General features: G+C 32.4%; 2 protein-coding genes across 2 annotated transcripts; both read left to right on the top strand.

Annotated features, from left to right (window-relative positions):
- Positions 1-119: 119 nt before the first annotated feature.
- On the top strand, positions 120-24,874 carry LOC143053140 (trafficking protein particle complex subunit 12-like). The gene is made up of 14 exons (XM_076226164.1): positions 120-194; positions 12,159-12,377; positions 13,450-14,322; positions 14,723-14,934; positions 16,705-16,821; positions 17,475-17,588; positions 18,747-18,885; positions 19,566-19,678; positions 20,077-20,149; positions 20,319-20,392; positions 21,009-21,107; positions 21,559-21,656; positions 22,789-22,876; positions 23,294-24,874. The coding sequence occupies exons 2-14, from the start codon at positions 12,170-12,172 to the stop codon at positions 23,534-23,536; spliced, it is 2,451 nt and encodes an 816-aa protein (XP_076082279.1). The 5' UTR covers positions 120-194; positions 12,159-12,169; the 3' UTR covers positions 23,537-24,874.
- LOC143053124 (uncharacterized) lies at positions 4,919-9,587 on the top strand. The gene is made up of 4 exons (XM_076226163.1): positions 4,919-5,061; positions 5,750-5,816; positions 6,451-6,518; positions 7,113-9,587. Exon 4 carries the CDS (start codon positions 7,125-7,127, stop codon positions 8,856-8,858), a length of 1,734 nt encoding a protein of 577 aa, XP_076082278.1. The 5' UTR covers positions 4,919-5,061; positions 5,750-5,816; positions 6,451-6,518; positions 7,113-7,124; the 3' UTR covers positions 8,859-9,587.
- Positions 24,875-26,620: the final 1,746 nt, after the last annotated feature.

Here is a 26,620-nt window from a genome sequence, read left to right as displayed (position 1 = left end):
ACATAAAATTATTTAATTATTATTTTAAAAAGTATATAACTGTAGCTTATGCCAGACAAAATGTATTTGATGGCAATGTAATCTGTTTCAATACTCTTTTTTATTCCATTTATGAAATTATTTTTTATGACATTTTACACATAATTTGATGACGTATACACAGCACAGTGTCCGGTCGTCGAAAAAATTAGCAGGTAGATAATTTTTAATTTACCCTTTTCTTTTATATACTGTTTGCCCCTAACGTCTATGACAGAATGTCCTGTATGCTTATCCTTTCATACCCCATTAACATTGGAGTCTGAAATTAATGACAAATAGTAAAGACTAAAGACTTGAGAAAGGAAAAAATTATGGTGAATGTGTCAAAGCGACAACAACCTGACAACCCGACCATAGAGGGGTCTCATTTGGGCTGTCTGATCCCAGATCCCGCTTACTGTTTTGTCAGATTCCCGTATCCCGCTTATACTTTGTACCTAAGCAATTTTCATTTATTTGTAATTTCCTGTGTCCCGCTAGACCTTAATTCCCGTTTTCATGGCAAAATATTAAATTGACTTTCCCCTGTCACATTTACAAAAAATCGGCAATCCTACGTCACGCTTAGACCCCAATGAGACCCACCATAGAGTAGACAACAGCCGTAGGCCTCCAATGGGTCTTCAATGTAGCGAGAAACTCTTGCACCCGTAAGCTTCCTTCAGCTGGCCCCGTAAAAAAATATGTATACTAGTACAGTGATAATGGACGTCATACTAAACTCCGAATTATACACAAGAAACTAAGATTAAAAATCATACAAGATTAACAAAGGCCAGAGGCTCCTGACTTGGGACAGGCGCAAAATTGCAGCGATGTTAAACATGTTTATGAGATCTCAACCCTCTCCTATACCTCTAGCCAATGTAGAAAAGTAAAAGCATAACAATACACACATTAAAATTCAGTTCAAGAGAAGTCTGAGTCGGATGTCAGAAGATGTAACAAAAGAAAATAAATAAAATGACAATAATACATAAATAACAACAAACTACTAGCAGTTAACTGACATGCCATCTCCAGACCTCAATTAAACTGATTGAAAGATTATGTCTTCATCATATGAATATCAGGCACAATCCCTCTCGTTAGGGGTTTAGTATCATACTATCATAAAATATACGAGAAGAACATAACCCGTGTCATGCCAACAACTGTTTTTTAAAAATAAATGTGTTTACTTTAGTTCCGATGCAAAGACCCTATAAGTGAATCAATATTAAAGCCAAAATATGCAATCTTTAATGACCTGACAACAGTATCGTAACTATATCCCTTCTTAATAAGTCTGTTTAAAGGTTTTGTAAGCTTTTGTGGTGAATACTGACATTTTAGTGCGTTGTAAAGAATATTACCATAAAAGATTGGATTTGAAATACCAGAACGTATAAGATGTCTGCATGTTGAGTGATATTTACGAATTATTTCCTTATACTGATGATAAAATTGAGTAAATGTTTTGACTAGTTTGTGATATCGAAAACCCTTGTGTAATAATTTTTCAGTAATACATAAATTTCTCTCGCTAAAATCTAATACGTTGTTACATACATGAGCGAATCGTACAAGTTGAGATATATAATCACCATAAGATGGTGACAAGGGAACGTCACCATCTAAAAATGGATAATTAACGATAGGAAATGAAAAATCATCTCTTTTCTCATAAATTTTTTTATTAAAGGGAAACTTCGCAAAAAAATAAAAAATTGATATGTTGTTCTTTAAGCATAAAAAATCCCATTCTCATAAATATAAAAGTTTTATTCTCTATTTAAAGAGTTCAAAATTGATTTCTGAAATTTACTATCAGTTTTTGACATGACGCCATCTTGCCGGCATCCCCGATGTGAAAAGTCATGTGATATCACGGTTTATACAAAAACCGCAAAGTTTCAAATGAATCGGGGATTCAACGGACCGTTCGTTAAAATCTCCCGTCATCAATCGGAGATTGCCGTGCAGTTGTCCTTCAGTGTCAAAATGTCTTGTCAAGTGTACGGTTGTTCTGTCCGACAAGGTTACGGCAAAAGTCTTCATCGTTTTCCAGACCCCACAAAAAAGAAAGAGTTATATCAAGCATGGTTGTGCAACCTTAACCTTACATCAAATAGTTTCATCTTTAGCAAGCACAAGTTAGTGTGTGAAGACCATTTCGAGAAAAGTTGTTTCGAAACAGATTTGATGGTAATTATACTATTTTAATAACAGAATAACCTTGCAGTTATAGATAGATATAATGTTATCAAATCTTTATATGATGAGATCACGTTGATTGAAAAAAAAAATCTATGGTAAGGAAATAAAGATTCAATTACAAGTAATGCATTTTCAGTATTTTGTAACAGCCACTGACTCGGAAAAGATTCATTAGAATGTCTGTTTTATACAAAGTGCATTGGTGTATGTAAAGAGTTTCGTATTTAGTATAGATAATGTTTTCAATTAATAAAGTTGCAAGATTAATACCTTTTTTGTTATATATAGTGTATTGGTATATCAGGTTATATGCCAGTTATACGGTATATATAAAGAATAGTTATGTATGAAAAGATACAATAATTGTTAAATGTATACGATATTGTTTTATTGTCAGTGATATTGACACGGAAAAATATTTTAGCTGGAACATAAATTAATATGTTGATATAGTATAAATTAAATATTCCCAGGTTATTTATATGTGTATTTCGGAATATTGGACATCTCATTGTTTTTTCTTTTATATGGTGTGTTTTATTAAAAAAAAATCAAGTAAGATTTACATAATATAAATTGATACGGGATCGATGTAAAATGGACACTTATAATGTTGCGTTTAACAGTTAAACGTGTGACCCTAGTATGTTGTAAAATTATTTTTTTTTCTCTATTTGCTACATTTTTTTATACATTTGTCGGCTTCCCCGCGACTTGATGTTGGCATTTCAGACTAAGTTAAAAATTTTGATGGAGGTCGTGTCAGAACGACAGATTCAGTTAGATATTCCAGTGACATCCTGTCGACTTAAAATATGTAATACACAGTTATGTAATACATGTCCCGGCATGGCCTCTTTATTGAATGCCAGGTGTGCACAGGTAACATTCATTGTATAAAACTTAAACTACCAGTTGTTATAAACATCCGGTGGTCAGTATATTTCTGTGCCTGAAAAAATTAATAAACGTTGTTTGAAATCATAAGTCCACCTGTTTTTTTTTTATAATAAGAAAAAAAAACATATAATTTATAAACATGACCTTTGTAAATTTTTGGATAAGAAATATGTCTTAATTGCGGAGTCATTTTTGACGCAAATACGGCGCTTTTTTTGGCGTTTGCAAAAAATGCAGATATAAAGTAATGCAGCACTTATCTGCTTATCGTCACGTTAATATTAATTAATTGTAGATTATATGTATATTTCCGTATCTTTATAATGATAAATAAATTGTTGAATGGAAATTTAAAGTTTAAAAATCATTGAAAGGGGAAAATATTTCTATGAACCCCTAAGCTACTTCGATAGTTTTAATCGGTGCATTTATACGTGTGAGTGCATTATCATTACGTTTGCGCACAGCTTTAGAATACGCAAAGCACTTTTTATAATTTTACAAGAAATTAATGTATGTAATAGTTTTATTTTGTTCAGTGGAAAATATTAAATCCTTGATGCATAAAGACAAATTTGGCCTTGCAAGTTATAAATGCTGAAAAAGTCACGGATAAAATGTCACATATATATAGTATACCTTTTGCATTAAAATGGTCAAATTATCATGAGACCTAACTCAAGTTGAAAAGTAAAAAAATTAAAAATATATAAATTAAAAAAAAGTGGCATATCTAGGACAACTAATAATTATACGAAGATGTGGTATGAGTGTCAATGAGAAAACTTTCCCTCCAAGTAACAATTTATTGATGAAAACTATTATGAGCAAGGTATGGCTTTCAACACGGAGCTTGGCTCATACCGAACAGCAAGATATAAAGGGTCCCAAAAATTACTAGTGTAAATCCGTAATGTTTGATGTCCTTTTTTGCGTACTTCTAGATTCTATAACTGACAGAGAGCAACTATGTATTGAAAACAATTACTAGGTATTCAGACCATCCAGTGGTCCTTATGACGTAAAAATGTTTTTAGATTTCCTTTGAATGACCATGCCCCCCAAAGAAAACCCATAAATACACGTAGTTAGTAGACGACAGATTTTTTTTTTGATTTTTTTTTGGGGGGGGGGAGAGAAAGAGTTCACCGAAGAACATTCAATTAAAAAAAAGCAGGTGCGGGTGTTGCTCTTCTGTGTGATCATTCATTTTAAATTTCTCGCCTTCTTAGTTTTAACAATATTATATTCAAGAAGTGCCTGAAATATGATTATACAATATAAATACAGGGATTCGGAAACAAAAAGAACTTATTTAAATCCGTCTCCCTTTAAAAAAGAATGACAAAATTAAGAACATAGTATATAAGAAACTCGTATAATCTAAGTTTCAATTCACATCTAACATGTTTATTCTAAGGTCATCTTATTTTACACATTTCAGATTTTTTAAGTGTATGCATAACATTTTTTTTTTAAATGTTAGAAGTATATTTTAGCTATAAAAGTATATTCCAATTTGAGTTTGTATAAATTTTATTCGTATGAAACTTTCGTTACTCTTAAAAATGAACAGAAAGGAAATTAGGTCGATTATTTTGTTTTGTCAATTACAAAAATTGGTTTCTATTGAACAATTGTTCGCACCTTTTCAACTTACTGTGTCTCACAGAGAAATTTGCCACCTGTTTTACTCCACAAATGTTGGAGCCCTTTGTGCTAAAATAAATGCGGTATATAACAAAGTTAGGAGCCAAAAATTGGAATTTACAATAAATCATTATATTTCAGGGCAGGCTTCTTGGCTTTACCAATAGACGCCCTAGACTAAGGTCAGACGCTGTGCCAACAGTGTTTGCTTGTAATCAAGACACCAGGGAGGACAGTAACCTGCAGACAAGAAAAAGAGTATTGAACCAGGTAAAAAGTTGAACAGTACTGATTTTTTTCCACAATGTTTGATGTTATAAAAAAATAAAAACGAGTATTGACTAAATTGACACATTTGAAATAAGAACACAATTTTATCACTGAGAATGGATATATAAGAAGTAGTTAACAATAAAAGTTTGAAGTAATTAAATACAATCAAAAGAATGTTTTGGACAATCTATGTTATTTTTTCTCAGTATTGAAGGATAAAGATTTGTTTAACTATACATCTAACATGAACTTAAAAAAGGTGGATAAAGGCAATTGATAATAATGTCCAGCCTACAATATTACAGGTCTGGGGTACTATTTTTTTATGGTCAATGTGTCCTCCTGTCCGTCCATCTTCTCAAATCTATTTATAAAATGATCAAAATAATCTGTTGTAAATTATGAGTCATATAAGCCTGAAAATTCGAACAGATATACCTTATACATGTAGCATGGTTCTCCTAAAGACTATAATGTGCATGCCGAAATTGAGTTGGTCCCAATCAGACGTTTACTGAAGATGGAAACTGTTGATGGTTTACTGATGACACATTTTCTAATCTTCGAGATTGGCAAGAAAAATAATTTGTTTTACCATATTTCTTCAGCGAAACATAGAAAAGCACTCCAGAGTAGAAAACTTTTTTATTTTAGTACACTCCTAATAATGTTTCAACTCTTTCAGATTCCAGTACCATTAGACAATGTGGCCAAGGAGGACAAGTGGAATTCAGCTTTGACTGAATGCAAAGGTAAGCATATATATATCCTTATTATTATAAACTGGCTAATCAGACACTTTTAGCAACAACATAGATCAGAATAGTTATACATGTACCGATGATGTTATAACCAGGATACTCCATTCTTTAAGTAACTTTTAAAAATAATTGTTACTTAGACTTCACCGGTAAAATGTTTTCATAACTAGTGAATAGCATACACTATTTTCTTATTGCAGACACGAGAGAAAAACCTACAGTAACTATTGATAAAAAGATGGTTTTAATATTCCAGTAATTTAAAAGTTTTTTAATGTGTGACATAAAATTGACTTTGCCCAGTCGATGAGAACACAACCGAAAGCAAGGCTTGTTGTCTTGACATGGTTTACATCTTTGGATTTTGCAAGTACATATAACACTTTCGTGCGATTCCACCTGCATACTGTAAAAGTTATGACTTAAACCAACCGACTTAAACCAACCTTCATTTTATTAAGTTTCTAAGTAGTAAATGTTGAAAGGCATTATTCTTCTGAGATGTTGAGCTGAGGTGTTCTTTTTTCAGGTTTATAAATTATATCACGCGAAAAGTTACTTGACAAATGTTTGTTGTTGTCTCATTAACAACTATGTAACTAAACCATGACTTTTTTTTCTTTAGAAAACAACATTCCAAAGAAGAAAATAAGACAAGGGGAGAAAGCTGAACAGGAAAATATTGGAAGACCTGTAAGTATCATTTGTTTTATTCTTATTGCTAAATTCTACGAGGTCAATATTTTGTTATGGGAGGAGACTTCTGCAGAAACATGGACGATCCTGGGGGGTCTGTACCCACCCCCCTATTTGTGTGGGAAAGAAATAGTTATTTGGGTATATTGGGAATCACATAGGCATGACTGGAACAGCCCCCTTCTTGTATGATACAATTCAGGTGCGGATCCAGAGGGGGTTTCCGGGGGTTGGAACCTCCCTTTTTTTGGACGATCAATGCATTTGAATGGGGACATATAATTGGACCCCCCCCCCCCTTTGTCCTATGTTAGGACCCCCCCCCCCCCTTTTTATAATTGCTGGATCCGCCCCTGCAATCCGTTGTCTTACTTATAGATTGTTAATTATAGAAAATTAGATTTACTTTTCAAAGTACCGGTATGACAAATTAAGAGACTTAAAAAAAAATCTTGATACACGAAAATAATTTATAAAAGGATTCACGAAAGTCGATGATTTGTATTAATTTTTTCACCATTTATATTGAAACCAGTTTTTGTATCACTGAAACGCATATTATTATTTTATTCTCAACCCTTTCCTTTCCAGTCAAAACCGTTAATGGTGGACGTCAGTGTGCAGACTTTAACACCTTCACAACTTCAGACTGACTCAGACATTGGGACATCTATGACTAACAACAGCTACCTCCAGATGCCTGTAATCCCAGCACAACCATTGGATACAGCGTTTATTAGCTCACCAAAGAAAGACCAGGACACATCAGATGCATCCACACCTTCACCACCACCCAGTCCAGACAAAACAGACAGTGACTGTTCGTATGTTCCAAGTGACGAATCCCACGACTCCAACCAGTCAACCTCTCCAGACTCCCAACATATCACCACAGAGCCAAAGATCATTGCTTTCGAGAGCTGCTTGAGGGCACTTTTTTCAAGAGTTGTATGCACAGAATGTGGGGAGCCTATATTTTCTGACGAGTCAACGATTTTATATAATGGTACGGCCATGAAAGTCAAATTTCTGTGTATGAGAGTTCACCAATCATCTTGGGAGTCCCAACCGTTAGTCAATAGTAAACCTGCTGGTAATTTAATGGTCGCAACTGCTATCATCTTGTCTGGAGAAACCTTCTCAAGGATTTCCCACTTTGCAGACATTCTATCCTTGAAGTTTATTGGACAAACACAGTACTATAGTATACAGAAGGATATAGCCATCCCAGCCATAGACCATTATTACAGCCTGCAACGAGAAGTTGTTCTTCAGCAACTTCAGGGTAAACAGCTTGTCCTTGGTGGAGATGGCCGTTGTGACAGTCCTGGCTACTCAGCAAAATATTGCACCTACACTTTCATGGACACACTAACAGGGGTCATTCCAGATTTCAGTCTAGTCCAGGTCAACGAGACAACATCGTCTACAAGGATGGAGTTGATAGGTTTTCAGCGCTCCCTAAGTAATATTGAAGATGCAAATCTTGCTGTTGATGTAGTTGTAACGGACAGGCACGTGCAGATACGGAAGGCAATGGCAACAGACCACAGCGATAAAAACCACCAGTTTGATGTATGGCACTTATCCAAGTCTGTAAAGAAGAAGATCCTCGCCATAAAACCAAAGAAGTTACTAACAGAAGTGAAACCATGGATTCCATCTATATGCAACCATGTCTGGTGGTGCTCCAGAGAAGCTAAAGGTAACCCAGATAAGCTAGAAGAGACGTGGACCAGCTTGTTATACCACATTTCAAACAGACACACATTTCCAGGAAAGCTAGTAACCAAATGTGGACATCCTCCATTGAGCGCGAATGCTATAAGAATAAAGAAATGGTTACCTAAAGACAGTCCCGCCTACGAAGCCTTGGAGAAGGTGATCACCAACAAACTGATTCTGCGAGATATTCGTCACTTAGATCGGTTTTGCCACACTGGATCGTTAGAGACATATCATTCTATGATGTTAAAATACTGCCCAAAACGCCTGGAATTTGACTACCCATCCATGGTTGCCAGAACTCAGCTAGCTGTCGTAGACAACAATGTCAATATCGGAAGGAAGCAAAAGACTGGCGCCAATGGTATGCTGTCCTTCACGACTCGGTGTCCAAAAAGCACTGGTAGATGGACCGCTCGTAAAGTGTACGAAAAGAAAGAATATGACTTCAAGACAGATATCTTGCACTCTGCCATCAAAAACCAACAGGAAGGAACCAAGAAGAAAACGTTACACCAACTGAAGTCCCTCACGCTGCCGAGAAACATCAGCAAGGACCCTACACCATGTAAAGAGGACTTGGTCGACAGCCACAGATCTCGGTTTTTCTAGTTCAAATGACTTTGCCTGGACCTTTTTAACAATTTGAAGCTTTTTCTACTTGTAATATGATCTCAACCTCATCTTAGTAAAATTTTCCATTTTCCATTCTCAATTTTATGATGTATTTATTGGTAAATAAAGTCCAACTGTATACACAATCGCATGTTTGTTTGAATAAAAAAAGTGAGGTCGTTGAATAACCAAATAGAGAACAAACAGAGAATGAGCAGCGGAAGGGCTTGTAGTCATGTTAAAAAGGAGAAGATAGTTTAGAGAAAAAAAATCGAATAGAGAACAAAAGAGAATGAGTGTCGATCAGGTAAAATAGTCATTGTAAAGGAGCGAAGATAAAGAGTGACATAGTGAAAAAAATGTTAGCTTGACAAAGTTATTGCTTGCTTTAGTAGTTTTAGTTACTAGTATATAAATACACATCGTGTACCGGATAGATATTCTTGTGTTCTAACTTCGTGTGCAAGTTGCTGCATTGCAGGGTTAAAAATAATTATGTGTCATGAAATATATATGACGAAATGTTTAAAAATGTGTAAATCTATTTTTTTTTAAATTGTTATATCGTCGTGTCACTGTGTTTCTTTGTTAAATTTATTTAGTTTGTTAATGATTGTGAAAACAGTATTAAATCTGTTTATGAACTTCATACTCGTTTAGTTATTTAATTGTTACAATGAATTTATACTGGTGGCTGTAATATTAGTACGAGTATAGCAGGACAAAATTCCCACACAATATAATTAAATTGGACAAAACTTGTTCATACACATTGACAATTCATGGTCCGACATTCATGTAATATTTGCCAGTTGACTCTTATACTGCTTTAATTTCATCATCTGATTCATCGAATATTCCTATAATAAAACACTAAAAAAAAGAAAGGAAGTATATACAATCAGAGCTTCTCCTTGGTATACACTTTTAAAATACAAATGTATATAGAATAAATTACATCCCAAACACATTATGATTATCTTTGACTTACGATGTTGAGTGAATACACACTAACCATGCTAAACCAATAAAACTATATAGCAAGATGCATAACCTTGTTGGCATTAACTTCTCGTCAGACACAAGACAAATAATCGCTCTCTTGGAGATACATGCATGCAGCTTATGATATCAAGAATGAGAGGTCGCTGTCTGTAGGTTATTGTTTAGACTGTTTACTGACTGTTCAGAGTCAGACATGTCACTAGTATATTCTTGGACGCATTCATGCACCCCATCCAGCGATTGGAACTCTTTTATGATAGTGTTGACAACTATGCTTGTAGGGTGATTCTGTTTTCTTTTCAAGTGATTGACCTCTCCTAACACAAACAAACGAACGGTACGATATTAATCTGCTTTGTGCATTAGAAAGAACCTCTGGAGCTCGTCCTCAATGGCGCTTATACCTCGGGAAAAGTATACATATCATTGTTTCAATGTGTCGAACTGGTCTTATGTTTGGTGTCATTGTCAGCAATACATTTCTCATCTAGGCTTTGAAGTACTACAATTACTGTATTTGGAATTAATAACAGCTACCCTTTAGTTTAGAGTATTAAATTATATTAGAATATAGAAATTATTTCCTTTCATTTTCATGTGTTTAAACACGACAATTCAAGACCTCAAAAGAAAACTATTAGTGAGTAAGAGTGGATTCGTGGGAAATTAGTCGTATAATTATGATCTCTAATCCATTTGTAAAAAAAAATCAAGATGGAATAAACACTTATTTTAATAGCTTAGATTTATAATTTATAATTAATGAGATTAAAGATTATTGGCATTCAGTTCACAAATAATTCGTCTAAGTGATTGTGAGTTGTATTAAATTATGTAAAAGAAGATAAAATAAAAAGCAGGCATTGTGCTATTATATTTTTTCAATAAAAACTTTAAAATAAGTTTTGCGATTGTTTGCAGTTGTTAGCATTTATACATCGGCAGATTCAATACAAATAAAATAATTTCGGTAAAGTAAATTGAACACATGTGCAATGGTATCTCCTTAATATTTATAAATTTAACAATTATTTTTTAAGATTAAAAGTACTATAATTATTTGACTGTTTATTTGAATCTTTACGAATATTGCCGCATAAAACGTTATCAAAAATTGTTTCAATTTAAATTCTGTAAACTTTCCGAATTACGAATCTGTAATTTTATTTTCAATTAGTTCATACATTTTAATTGTCATCGCGTATTAAATCTAATGTATTAGATATGGCACACACTCTCTGTTCATCCATCCCAAATAACAACACTCATACCTGTGTACGCTTGAATTCACACCTGCGGCTAAATTGCTACAAGGTAAACGAATTGACATGAAGCCGAGAAATATACAGTGACCGTTACAAAATAATTAACACACTCTGCTCACACATAAGTTGCATTGAAATTATTACCAAAATAATAACGGTAAATAGAACGGAAATATTTTCAGTTCAATATAAGTAAAATTGTTCAATAGATATTTTAGGAATAAAAACTCAACAATAATTAATGAAATTTATTCGAAAATATTTACTAGAGATAGTTTTATATAGGAAGTTTAATTCAATAAATACAAAACGGTATACGCATATTCATTTTCGTCCATTCTTATATTGTGGTTAATAACTACGACCATTCGTCAGATGTGCGCTTTTAATTACGTAAATTGTCGATAAGCTATAAGAATTAAAAAGATTTTATTTTTTCCCAGAATTCAACAAATCGGGCTAATACGTCACGACCCACTCGAGAATTTCAACCAAAAAAGTTACAAATACTTGATTTTCTCCGTTATTAGAAGGAATATTAATTTAAAACTTTGCAAATGTGTTTTTTATGTTGAGATGAACATAATAAGATGATAAATAAAAAATCGCGGAATTTCCCTTTAAGCTACCCGTTAATGATATCTGTTTAGTGTTCATGTTCACAGCCACAGGCACTTGTTTCTATTTATGGGAACTATTAATGTTGATAGTGGGTCTTCCCAATAGTGGGTCTTCCCATGGATAGAAACAAGTGCCTGTGTTCATGTTACTGCACTGTTCTCTGAGGCAGAGGTTAGTAATACCCATTAGAGGTATTAGTTCAGGCTTCATATGGTCATATTTGGCTACAGTTAGCAAATATTAGTTATACAGTTCTAATCTGTCAGTGAGCTCATTAACATTACAAAAGTTTAAATTGTTTAGCTGAACATCTACATTTTTTGTAAATTCTACATTATTGATCATGACACACACATTTGAATAATATATTACATGTAATTATTTAAACACAAAACATTCATTTCAGTAAAGTAGATAATGGCTGATGATAATGTTGAAGAATTTTTAGAAGATGAATCTTTATCAGAAAAAGAATTCCACCTCCAGAATCCTGATGTAGTTATAAGGGGGACAACTCTTAGACACTCTGCTACAACAGATACTTTAGATTCTGTATATCTAGAACCAACAGCAGTTGAGGAAGATGTTCAAGATATTATTACGGCCATACCAGATTTGGTTAAAGGTTATATTGAATAGTAATTTTAAAATGAGTTGAGATTTAATACTAGAAAAAAATTGAAAAAATATTTGAATAAGCTCTCGCCGTGATATAGCCTTTTTGTGCTAATGCAGCGTAAAGCAAAGAACAATCAATCAATCAATACTAGAAAAAGAGTCTTAAAAGACAACTTGACTACAAGTTAACTACAAGATTTAACTTCCAATTCGCATTATATATTGTACATGTTGTGAACTTTAAATAATGAAACAAACATTTATCTTACCAAGACAAGTATTTGACAAACTTGTTAAATTTACATGGATCTTGTCCTCATTTCATGTCACTTTAAAACAAAATGACAATTAAACAAAATAACATTATGCATACATGTACATGTATGTTAACTTAATTTTAACCTTTCACAGCCTTGAATTTTATTCAAATCTTATGGAAATATACAGTTGTTTCATCTTAATACATTGTTACAAGGTAAGGCACATTTTCTATGGATTAGTGAATATGAATTGAAGAAGATTATCAGGTTCTGTCTTTAATGTTTTATTTTACTGTTATTTTTCTTTGTTTTCAAAGATACATTTTTGTACATGCATTTTTTGATAATACATACATGTACCCTGTTGGAACATTTTTAGAAGATTTTGAACATCAAAAGTGAATATATTTATCCCAGTCTCTGTCATTCAATAAAACAATCAGATTTTCCTTACAGTATGTACATTATTGCAATAATTATATTGTTTATTTTTCAAACTGAATTTTAATGATGTGTTTTATATGAGAAAAGTGCCAAATTAGTTTGAAAACATTTATTTGAAAATGGCTAGGTAGGTGATAAATGCCTCTTATAATAAGATTATCAATTCCTCAGCCTTTGACATGAATTATATTGTACAATGCAGACTATTTTGATATACAATATATGTGTTCATGTCTGAAGTTGCCAGGGTATATAGTGCTACCCATGTTTGTACATCTGCCATTTTATTATTGCAACATTCTAAGATCAAACAGTAGTCTGTACTTTTTTTGTTTTCCTGCTGAATATTTCTTATATATTTTCTACCTTATACAGAATCTACAGACAGTGATTCTGCCACTGGTATTCTGGAAGAAACAATAGAGACTGTGATTGATGTGGGAAAGAAGGTAATAGATCAAATACCTGATGTGGGAAAGAAAGTGATAGATCAAATTCCTGGTCCAGTAAAGGAACTAAAAAACACAAATGAGGCTCAAGGCCAAATGAATATAAGTAGTTATTTTGCTGATCAAAACTCACTTGACGACCCTTTCAATAGCTCAGCTTTTGTAAATGTATCATCCGAAGATGCCATTCAAACAACAGAAGAAAAGATTCTGGAAGAAAATGTGTTTGACAATTTTGTTGAAGAAGAGAGCAGTGTACATCAACATTTAGAATCCCGACTCTCTCATGAAGAACCAGAAAGTGTTGATTTTCAGGTGGAAAGTGATGTCAACGTGATGGAGGCCTCATTACAATTGATTGATGACAAAGAAGATTTTGAAATGTTTACTGCAGAAAATGACCCTGACCCTGAATTCACTGAGTATGGTGTGTCTCCTGGGAGTAGTTTACTTTCAGAAAGAATACATCAGATGCACTTGTCTGAATCTGATCAGAATGAACAAGAACACTCTGGATTTGTTGGCAGTATTGACAGGCAACTGTCGTCTGCTAGTCATCATTCTGTTGGCAGTGAACCAATAATATCTCCATTACCAGTGTCACAGTTTTCGTCTAACCAGTTTTCTCCTTTTGCTACACCAACACATCAACCAGTACCACTGCCACCTGTACCAGCAAGTCAACTACCAAGTCAGCCGACACCAACACACCAAAAAGTCCATTCGCCCTTGGCTAACATCCCACCAAGCCAACCACTGGGTCAGCCCGCAGCTGAGACAAACCCATCATTTGAAACAGGTAACTGAAAATGTTAGCACAATAATTGATATAGGACATGTACAGCTTCTTTCTTACTTTCACAAGACTTGAAAGATATTTTATTCACATTTTTTTTTAACAAAGAGAAAAGAAAAGTTACAAGAAACAATATTTGTCGTGTAATGAAAAAAAAGAACAATTGATTATTGTTTCCATTAGTTAAATGTAGTGTAAACACTAGCTAGAGGTTCAACCAAAGTAAAAAGATTTTGTTGATTATTATAAGTTTTGTGAAAAAATGAAGAGTTACAAAGCCATTTTTACATGACTGCTGCACAAAAAAAGGAAAGCATAATAACTTATAAGGTTTATCCCTATATTTTGTATACAGAATTTTAGAAAGTTTAAAGTCTGAGTACATGAGTGTTCAATTTTACAGAGACTCCAGTAATACCAACTGAAGTACCCTTTAAAACACCACCTCACACCACAGCATTCTCCGATACAACAGGAGAGGACTTGTTTCTGTCAAGTATACAGATGAGTGATTCAGATCGTCAACATGATGCTTGGTTACCTGGAGATCATTCAAACTTTACACCTGTAGCAGAAAATCTTAGTACACCAGGCTTGGTAGTTAATGAACCTCAGGTAAATCTTTGTTCACATGTCTGTAGTCCACGAACATAGGTTAAATCTTTGTATGCCTGGCTTGGTAGCCAATGATAAATCTTGGTAGATGTAGCTTGGAAGTCAATGAACCTTAGGTAAATCTTGGTACATCTGGCTTGGTAGTCAATGAACTTAAGGTATTATGCCATCTTGCTGTAAAACAGGTATTTTTGGTAGATTCAGTTAAGCTAACTGTGCAACCCTCTTTAAATAAAGAATTATTATTATTATTATTATTATATGTATTATATTCAGACAACTTTTAGTACCTGATGAAATTACTTCTTTATATCTTTATCTGAAAGTTTTTAAGTGTTCACCATATTAAAATATAGAATGATATATGTATAGCATGAAATGAAGCAATTTTACAAGAATTTGTAGGCTTTACTCACTGTTTATTTAGTCTTTGTAACAAACATACACATAACACAAGTTTAAAAATTAGATTGAAGAAAATTATAAGAATTGGTATCAATTTAAGTAGGTTCTTTAAAAAGTTTTTATTCATATCCTTCAAGATTGGTTATTGGGAATGTGTTTGTTCTACCAGTAACTGACAGAATTATTTTCTTTATAGGTTCTGAATTTATCCTAAGAGTTTGATACATTTATTGTCGAGCCTGCAACTTTTGTTGCAGAAAGCTCGACATAGGGATAGTGATCCGGAGGCGGCGGCTACGGCGGCGGCGTTAGCTAACTTCTTAAAAGCTTTATATTTTAGAAGGTGGAAGACCTGGATGCTTCATACTTTGTATATAGATGCCTCATGTTACGAAGTTTCCGTCAGTCACATGTCCAATGTCCTTGACCTCATTTTCATGGTTCAGTGAACACTTGAAAAAAAAGTTCAAATTTTTTGTAATGTTGAATTCTCTCTTATTATAAGTAATAGGATAACTATATTTGATATGTGCGTACCTTGCAAGGTCCTAATGTCTGTCAGACAGTTTTCACTTGACCTCGACCTCATTTCATGGATCAGTGAACAAGGTTAAGTTTTGGTGGTCAAGTCCATATCTCAGATACTATAAGCAATAGGGCTAGTATATTCGGTGTATGGAAGGACTGTAAGGTGTACATGTCCAACTGGCAGGTGTCATCTGACCTTGACCTCATTTTCATGGTTCAGTGGTTATAGTTAAGTTTTTGTGTTTTGGTCTGTTGTTCTCATACTATATGCAATAGGTCTACTATATTTGTTGTATGGAATGATTGTAAGGTGTACATGTCTAGCGGGCAGATGTCATGTGACCTTGACCTCATTTTCATGGTTCAGTGGTCAAAGTTAAGTTTTTGAGTTTTGGTCTTTTTATCTAATACTATATGACATAGGTCAACTATATTTGGTGTATGGAAATATTTAATGATCTTAATGTCAGTCGCGCAGGTTTTACTTGACCGTGACCTCATTTTCACGGTTCATTGCACAGTGTTAAGTTTTGTGTTTTGGTCTATTTTTCTTAAACTATAAGTAATAGGTCAACTATACCGGTATATGTTGTATAGAAGCATTGTTAGCTGTACATGTCTGCCTGGCATGGTTCATCTGACCTTGACCTCATTTTCAAGGTTCATTGGTCTTTGTTTAGTTATCTTGGTTAATGTTAAGTTTATGGTACAGTTGTTATAAAGCTTAGCTTTTTACTTAGGACTATCAACATAATATCAATGATTAGTATAGAAGGCGAGACATTTCAGCGTGTGCACTCTTGTTTTATTAACCATGATTGCTATGATTGATTTCAGGGTGATCCAGTGAGAGATTTAGTTTATCGATATATGGGAGAACAGGAGGCTATAAAGAGACAGGTGTTGACTATAGACAGTGTTACACAAAACATAGAAGGACTCCAAAAATTAATTGTATGTATATTATTGTATCAGTGGTTAGAATGTAAAATTGTTAAGATAATTTTATTTACCATTTGAATGGAGCAATCTGACTTGTTAAGTTAAACACCTGCACCCAAAATAGTGTTTTACAATCATATCAGTTTAGTTTATATTGGTTCACTAGTTTGTGAGTTAGATTCAGATTATACCTTGTTATGAAAATGGGGTAAGTGGTACTTAATCTCTGTCTGTGTGCCCATCTCAGGAAAAATCCCTTATAATCAGAGTAATTTAAAAACTATCAAGCTTAATGTAAGCTTACCTTTTTGTTTCCACATCCATCACTTATAAACTACCTGTTTACAGAATACTTATATTTTCTTGCACATAATGCCCATTTAATGAATTCTTTTGCTTTTTTTTCTCAATAGCTGCAAATTAGAGTGACTTGCAATTTGGCAACAAGTTTTATGTTGGCATGCTTTACTGTGTGAGGCATTTTCATATCTATCACCGATCATCTTCTAGTTCACTGAATACTTATTGAGCTATCAATAGTTTATCTTCTTATTTTTTGCTTTTCTGTTTATGTCATTTTCAGGGAGCCAAATTTTAATCAGTGAAAATGTAATATTGTTTGATGAATGATTCTATGAAACTTTTTATAAATGATTCTTTTCTAGGCTGGTGGTTGTTACAGATCAGCTGTAGATTTAACAGGGAGGTTGTTGACAGAGACAGGACAGGGCCCAGATCAAGTAGGACAGATAACTACTCACACAACACATTCTTTACAGGTAGGGTAGATAACCTATCATAATAAAATAAGATGGTGTTTGAATGTGAATTCTAATATGATGACCTATTTATAGTATCAACCATTTTAATCACAGAATAACTGCTTTAAGCACAGATTCATTAATACACAAAATCTGCTGTTGGATGTTACCCCCATCTTATTTATATGGCCAGTCAAAGTCAATTTCTTTCACAGTAAAACCCACACTTCAAATATAACACAGTTATCTCTTTTCTAATACAAAATAAACAAATCAGTCCATTTCGATGTAAAATGTCATAAACTGAAAATTCAACAAAATTGTTATATGAAAATAAATCTAGGGCTGCCATGAATTATTTCTTGATTAAACAACTCTAAATGAAGCTATTTAAAGCAACTATAGCTTACTGTGTTTGAACTTATACAATGAGTAAAACACATACTGTATAGCTATAGAATATCTTGACAATTTTTAAAACAAGTTAAACGAGAAAACCAACAGCTTGATTTATAACAAAACAGAAAACAAAAAAAACAAATACCGGTACTGGTATGACATACATCAACCAATGAATTAAAGACTCCTGACTTGGGCAAGTGGTGTCAAAGTAAAATATAAAAATAAACTGTAAAAATCAGTTAGAAATAGCTTGACTCATCAGAACGGCTTGAAGCAAAAAAAATAAATCAAAAAATCAAACAATACTGGTAACTAACATAAAGACAAGTGGTGATCTTTAAGAACTCAGTTACAGAAAGCTAGTTCAAAGCCAATTAAATGATATTCATCCAAGGTATTTAGTGTTTAGATGTTCTATTAAAAGTGTCTTGAGACGAGCATAACCTTTGTTTTCTTTCAAAAATGGGTCCAGAAAAATTTGTCAAAAATATTTTTAGGTAAAAAACGCACTTTTTTTTATTTCATTTTGGAATTAAAAGAAAGATATGATCTGCTGTTCCTTTCCTTCCCATGAGTGACTTATATACATGATATAGATGAAAGGGAGACATGTTTAATTTCACCTAAAGAGTTGATTCCTTGCCTTATTGTTAAGATTTCAAACCGGTCAGTTTAATAAGTCAGTATGTTCCATGTCAATTATCATAGTTGTGACTCAGTAACCTTGCCTTAACTTGTAGTTAATCAGTCTATATTCTATGTTTATAATTAAAGTTATGGTTTTGTCGCTTTGCCTTGCTGATGAAGTTGAGATATTATAGTATTGCTGAATCAGAATTCCAAGCTTTCCAGAATTTAGACACTCCTGATCTCTACTATGAATATTATCCTAGGATGTATCCAGGCAGAAAAGGTAGGTGGTAAAAATAAAATAAAAACTTGTAAATGAGAAGAGTAGATATCATCCCTTGAACACAATTTTTGGCTTATTAAGTCCAGTACGCTCAGGGGTGATTTACTTTTGAATCACAAATTGCCAAACTCTTGAATACATTACTGTCTAATAAAGTCAAATTAGTTTAAACTTAATAACTTTCTGTCTGTCAGCACAATATAAAAACTGTCAGCACAATATAAGAACAAGCTATAACAATCAATCTAAAAAATGCCTAACTCATCAGCTTTACACAAAGCACACAAAATACATCGAACAAAAAGACTTAAGGCACCAAGTACCAAATCAGAGAGTAAATCTTTGTTACTGAAAGTTAGTTCAAGGCAGTAACATCTAATAAAAAAAATATGTTTCCAAATCTAAAATATCAGTCAGTACACAACTAATTGAGTTTAAAGACGTCATAGACAGTCAGAGAAAAATACAATCTTTTACAATGCTAAAATATAAAAGTTTAGGCAGATTGTAGGACTGTACATGTTCATAGCTGAATAGCAATTGTATTTAGTAAAAGTTGGAATGTGGTATCCCAATTGTATTAAGTTTTTTACAGATACGGCCAATCTTTCAACCAAATCTTAGTACATGTATCTATGAAAAAAAAGTGAATAATTTAAATAATTTGAATTCCTTTTTAGGTTCAATGGTTCCTTTTGGTATGAGAATACTACATGCTGAGTTACCACATTATTTAGGCAGGTCACACGAAGCTTTAGATAGACTATACTATGTATTAGCTGTAGCACAAAAGGTATGCAGCAACTTTATTATATCAATCACTTTCTGAAGTGGGTTGTTTAGTTGTGATTTGGGGATGTTTGTTCCACTTTTGTGTCTGCAACTGCACCTGATGGACAGGATTTTTATGATATTTTCACAGAATCTTTCATGATTTTCTTTTGCACTTACTATTTTTTTTTTTTTTTTTCTTAAATTTTGGTTTCCTTTATGAGCATGGTTTGGCAATTATTTTTTTTTTTGGGGGGGGGGGGGAGTAACAATTTTAATATAATGGAATATGATATATTTTTGGTTAGTCTGTAATGCTGATTGGCAGTCACTGGATCATAGTTTTAATAAAGAATTAGCTCTGTTTGCTTAGGTACATGTGGGATCTAAATCTATCATTAAGATTTGTTACTTTTGTAGATTTTGATAAATCTTGAAGATGGTTTGGCTGAAGATGGCAGTGCAGTAGAAATTACTCCAGAAAGTAGAAAAGGTAAAGAAAATATAGACGGTCTAATAATGTACATTCTTTTTCAAGATGTGATTGACAAAACGTTAGTTATAGTATATAACAATTTTTTGGGAACTTATTTCAATAAAATTTTATATATTGTAATATCCATAAAGACTTAGAGATAAATTTATTTATATTTCTATTGTAGTTTCCAAGGAATTATGGCAGGAAAGAGAAAAACAAGTATTATATGTCATAGGAAATACATTCCTAGCAATTAAGGTGAGCCTTAAAAGTCCTTTTATTTCCTTGTTTGTGTTTAGGTTCAATAGGCTGCTGTTAATGTATATGATTCTATACTGAGTAAAAATTGTTCTTGTAAGGCTGACCTATTGAGTGGCATTGGAAGAATATACTTTTATTTCATGAAAACAATGCAGTATGAGTTGCTAAATTTGAAAACACTTGAAAGTAAAAAAATATGAAAATGGCGCTTTTTGGCATCATTGATAGTTTTGCATAGATGCCTTACTTTGACCTCATTTTAAGGATGATGGTAAAAAAAAGTATTTGTGATTAGTAAATTTTAAAAGTATCTGTGATTAGTAAATTTTGGTTAAACCTTATACTGAAAGATACTGTGTTGATTTTACAATTCCTCTTTGTAAACTTAAAATATGTAGTGTGACTTTAATCTCATATAATTTGTATGGAAGATTTGCCACTCAGACATAAAGCAAGCAACAAATAATCATAAACGTCAACATATTCAATTATAAGCAATTTATATGCAATGCATGTGAAAAGTTTAGTGTTGAAAATATTAAAATTTATTAAAAGAAAACTGTTGCAACCTATTTTTGGGAATACCTTTATTACAGATCAGTATATTTTGTAGGATTATGAAGCTGCTGTTAGTGTATATGATTCTATACTGAGTAAAGATTGTTCTTGTAAGGCTGACCTATTGAGTGGCATTGGAAGAATATACTTACAGGTAAAACTGATTGGATCAAATACTAAATTAAATGTTATATATTGTTTGTTGATTTAGAGTAAAAAGACCACTCCATTTTATGCATCAACCATAAAGTGGCCAGGGTATTTAGTGTTACCTATATCTGTCATTTGGCTTTTAAAATCATAAGAGTTGTTTAGACTTTTTCATGTTATAATATACCTGCTGATATTGATCTGATTTTTGACACATTAGTCTATATTGATGACAGACTTTGGTAGAATTACTTCCCTTAGACCTAAGAAATGTCATTAGACTGAACTGTTTTGTTGTAAAGCCTGCAGATCTCCTGCTACTATTTGGTATAAAATCTTACATAGTTACATGTGTGACTATGCTTTTATATAGCATCTTTTGAGATCATTATGATTTTAAATATGGCCTTTGAAAATAGTATGGTATACTCTATATATATATTTTTTTTTTTTAGATTGGTAATGTACCAAAAGCCAAAGACTGTTTTAAACAAGCAGAAGTACTATCTGACAGTCAAGATAAATATGTTAAATGTAGAAATTTTATAAACAGGTAAGAGATAAAAAATGTTTTGATACAGTTTAAGTGTTTTAAAATAAACTGTATTTAGTTTTGTAATTTTAATGATAGAATATAGATATATTTGATATGGTTTTTAGAACTCTTCTCATGTTGGTTATGTTCCAGACTATATGAGTATTTGGACCGTACGCGTACGGTCCGGACCGTATACGTATACTCGTACGGTCCGACCATACGCGTACGGTCGGACCGTATGAGTATACGCGTACGGTCCAGCTGATGTTTTGGGATCATATTGGTTAAATTTAAACAAATATTTATCAAAATCCTTATTTTTAGTTATACAAATTGATTTTATTACATGTATATGGATGAAATGATTAAGCGAACAATTGAAATTAAATATGTGTTTATTTTTATATCCGTGATTCCTAATTTGGTACTCAAGGTGACACTGACTTCCACAAAGAACGTCATATTTTTTTTACAGTAACATAATTTGTTCATGCACGTTGCTTTGCATTTTTTTTGTAAAGTTCCTTAATATTTTAAAACGATTGTCCTCCCACTCTAAGTTTACTTCCGATAACTTCAATTTTAATTAGCATACTTGGCTTCAATATATGAATTACTGACATGCTATAAAATACAGGAGATTAACAGATTAAATAAACGTGATTTTTTAAAATAGTTATAACATTATTTTGTTTTATTTCAATTACTATTGAACTTTGTACATTAATTTGAGATGTAAGCTATGTTGATCTGTTATAGACATTTGTATCTGATAAACGTGACCAACTTCTTAATATAAGACAGAACGTACGCGTACGGTACGATCGTATGCGTATTTTGAAAATATACGCATACGGTCCAGACCGTACGCGTACGGTCCAAATACTCATACAGTCTGGAACAGTTATACAATTGTTTCATCATTGATTGTATCATTCCTCTCTTAATTTGATTTAGCATATCTGTATTTTACTGATTTTACTGATTTTCAAAGTCAAAACATTATACATTTTTGTACTACAAAAAAAACATTAAATCAAGAAAGAAATAAAGCATGCATCATAATCATAAAAAGGTAAACAATTTAATAGTTTTTAAATGTTGTTTTATATGGTCTTATAAATAATTTTAATTTCACTAATTTCAGAGGTTTAGAGGGCATGTGTTTAAACAACTTTTCAGAAGCATTTGAGAATTTTAAGAATGCTGTTGAATGTGATCCTAAAAATTCCTCAGTAAGTATTAACTAATTACCATTTTCTGATAATGCAAGTAAGAAATTAAAATAAAGCAAGGTTTTGATCAAGTTCATTCGTGAATTGTTTGATAATTTAGATATTTCTGTATTCTTATAATGTATTTATCAAATTAAAAAAAACAATAAAAAACAATACTGGCTCAATTTCAGTGCTCTATTTAAATTAAATGGACTTGCGAGTCATATTCGCTTCTGAAGTTATCCTTGATGGTAGTTAATACTGTTGTATGTCTTTTCTCTACAAGAGATAATTGAATAATATTAAGACATATTTCACAAGTTTAAAGATTTTTATTTTGCCTTATTCAATGTTATATTTGAACTGTCATTTTATGAAAATGTGTCCAAGTAGTGATACAGAAAGAAGAATACAGTGTAATCTTTCTTTTTACAGGCTGTAAACAATATGGCTGTTTGTTCCTTGTACGTTGGAAAGTTAATGGAAGCTTTGAAGAGTCTGGAAGTCTTAGTACATGAAGATCCCGAGAGAAATTTACATGAAGGAGTTTTATTTAACTTGTGTACTTTATATGAACTAGAATCATCAAGAGCTTTACATAAAAAACAAGCATTACTGGACCTGGTCAGTAGACATAAAGGTGATGGATTTCCTGTTGCTTGTTTGAAAATGGCTTGAACATTGCAGTTATTGCTCCATATACTGACTGCTTTGTAGAATTTTGAGCAGTATCTTCTGAAAAATAACTGGCTAGTGTTTCACAAAGCAACAGTAAGAAGTGAATTCAAAACTCTTTTACATTTTTTTAAGTTATCTACTGGTAAAAGATACAATTGCTTTGAAAAACAATATTCCATACATTAAAATAAAAAGGGACCAACTTGAGTAACAACAGTTCTGTGTGTATCTTTGATGTAGCTTCTAATATCTTTTTCTATGGTTTAATATTGTACTGATATTTTTATCAAAATACATTTTTGGAACATCTTTAAAATCACCTCAACAAGTGCTGTTAGTTTTGTGTAAATAAAAAAATCCAACATTCAAAATAACCTACATTAAATTGTATAAGGGACCAAACTTTTCCCCAAAATTATTTTCATAAGACCCAATTTGTTATATAAATGACAGGAGTTGTTGAAAATTACTCAATGAAACCTAAGCCTACAGACACAACATAACCCATCCTTTATCAAATGAACTGAAACTCATTAAATGAATTAAAAACAACTGCCATGTTTGAATTTTACAAAGAGTTGCCATAAAAACTTTTATCTAACAGATATACGGTAGGTCAGAAATATTGGCATGTTTTGATGTGGAAATTGTGTTTTTTGTGGGGAATACATGAATTAAGTAAGTAAGTAACAATGCATGTTCTAATATTTGTAATCAATCTATAGAATGCCAAAGTATACAAGTGACATTTCACAAAGTCTTTACGTTACAATATAAGGTTACAATATAAGACATAAGTGACCAAAATGTTGGGAATATGTGAATTAAGTAACAAAACGTTGCATTTTTGGTTACATTATTCCCTACCTTTTTATCCAAATAAATTGAAGGACAAAATATATAAAGATGAATGCACAATAAAAAATGAAATCAGAATTAACATTTAAAATCTTGTGCAATGTGCAATGCCCTGTTTAAATATGCGCATGTAATTCTTCAAAGTGGCAATAGGTATATTGATATTTAAGGACATGCCTAAGTAAAAATATTAGTTTGATTTTGTCTTTTATCATTAATAAATATGATTGTTTTGCTACATGAACATTTGAAAAGTGGTAGGGGACCTTATTGTTATAAAAATAATCATTGGATTATTTCTTTAATGAAATCAATATATGTTAATTTAGAGAATAAGTTTTCAATAGGGACAGTGCAATGATTTTCTCACATTATTTTGTTTTTCTTGTTTCAGTTTGTTTTATTGTATTTTGCATTGTACTCATTGTACTTGATAACACATAACTCATGTGTATTTAGAAATAAATTATTTATAAAGCATTTAGTTTTGTTGCCTTGATGTTAGTTGGTCAGATAGCTATTACTTTAACATGTTTGAGTTGAAAATAATTGAAGCAGTAATATAAATAAGATGCTTTATTTTGAGATGATGGTATTTTTATTAGGTCTTTCCACTTATATGTGGAAAGACCTATTGATTGTGTTCTGTTTTAAGCAATCAATACCTTATGGGACTGACTTGATATCTAAATCTCCCAAGACTTATCACTACCTTTTTGATACACAAAATATAGTGCACTGATTATAACATTCTATACATCCTATCCATGAACATTTTCAGAAATTTAACGATATAATATATGCTCAAATATTCAAGGCACAAAATGATGTTACACTTGTTAAGAAAATTACATAACTTTTTCAAGGTGCAGGAATCTAATATCTGTTCTAAAAATATAAATGATGTCATTGTTAAAGTCATCTTTAAAAAAAAATGGAGTTATCTTCCTTTGTCTAGAATTGCTGTTAAATCAACTACAACCAATGAAATATTTAATTTTACTTCCCATTGATAAATTGAAACAATCTTTACCATTCAGTGCTAACAAGCACTTTGATTTCTTCTTCCACCACATATTTATCCTATCGTTGTATAGGGAATTTGCTAGATGTTGCTAAAATTTTCTGCAAATGATATCGAACAGTTATTGCGCTTTTGAAACTGACCCTTTCTAATTGAACACTTTTTATTGTAAGAGTTATCTTCCCAAACACTGTATTTCTTGTTTGGACATCTCCTTCGCAACAGTAAAAGATTACAACAAAATTATTTCACCAATTTGCTCTTTATAGATATTAAAGATCTTAATAATAGTTTTGATCAAAGCCGCCCAGTTACTCCATATGAGAGTTATTTCCCTTTCTGTATTTGAAATAAGTAAAATGTAATTGTAACCGGTAAACTATAAGTGATAGAGACCTAGGGTCTTTTGAATTGAGGTCCTTGGTCCACCAAAAAGAAAATGAGGTCAAGGTCAAAGGTCAAGGTCAGATTCTTATTTTATTTATTTATTTAGCTTTTTAACCGGATTTTTGTGACAAAAATGTCGGTTATTGATTTGTGAATGTACAGGGGGCGGCCGGGCGGGCGGCAATCAAATGTTGTCCGTGCATTAACTCATGAACCATTCCACCAAAGCCTTTGAAATTTTAATATGTTGTTCCTGACAACTAAATGAAGGTCAAGTTCAATAATGGCGATTTTGACTTTTACCGTTCAGGAGTTATGGTTCTTGAAAGATTGAAAAATGGAGTTTCCAGTCGTGTCCATGCATTTACTCATGAACTGCTCTACCAAAGCTTCCAAAATTTTAATATGTTGTTCCTGACAACTAAATGGAAGTCAAGTTCAATAATGACGATTTTGACTTTTACCGTTCAGGAGTTATGGTTCTTGAAAGATTGAAAAATGGAGTTTCCAGTCGTGTCCGTGCATTTACGCATGAACTGTTCTACCAAAGCTTCCTAAATTGTAATATGTTGTTACTGATGACAAAATGGAAGTCAAGTTCAATAATGAGTATTTTGACTTTTACCGTTCAGGAGTTATGGTTCTTGAAAGATTGAAAAATGGTGTTTCCAGTTGTGTCGGTTCATTTTCTCATGAACCATTCAACGAAAGCTTTTGAAATTTTTATATGTTGTTACTGATGACATAATAGAGGTCAAGTTAAATAATGACGATTTTGACTTTTACCGTTCAGGAGTTATGGTTCTTGAAAGATC

Source organism: Mytilus galloprovincialis, chromosome 1, assembly GCF_965363235.1.
Source record: "Mytilus galloprovincialis chromosome 1, xbMytGall1.hap1.1, whole genome shotgun sequence".
Lineage (NCBI taxonomy): Eukaryota > Metazoa > Mollusca > Bivalvia > Mytilida > Mytilidae > Mytilus > Mytilus galloprovincialis.
Note: the sequence above shows the minus strand (reverse complement) of the source record. Positions and strands in the feature narration are given on the sequence as shown.

Bases quoted from the DNA above. Each gene is read 5' to 3' on its own strand.
- LOC143053124 (XM_076226163.1), top strand. From the start codon at position 7,125: ATGGTGGACGTCAGTGTGCAGACTTTAACACCTTCACAACTTCAGACT.
- LOC143053140 (XM_076226164.1), top strand. From the start codon at position 12,170: ATGGCTGATGATAATGTTGAAGAATTTTTAGAAGATGAATCTTTATCA. The intron at 21,108-21,558 runs GTAAAACTGATT...TTTTTTTTTTAG, and splicing joins TTGGAAGAATATACTTACAG to ATTGGTAATGTACCAAAAGC. The intron at 22,877-23,293 runs GTAAGTATTAAC...TTCTTTTTACAG, and splicing joins GTGATCCTAAAAATTCCTCA to GCTGTAAACAATATGGCTGT.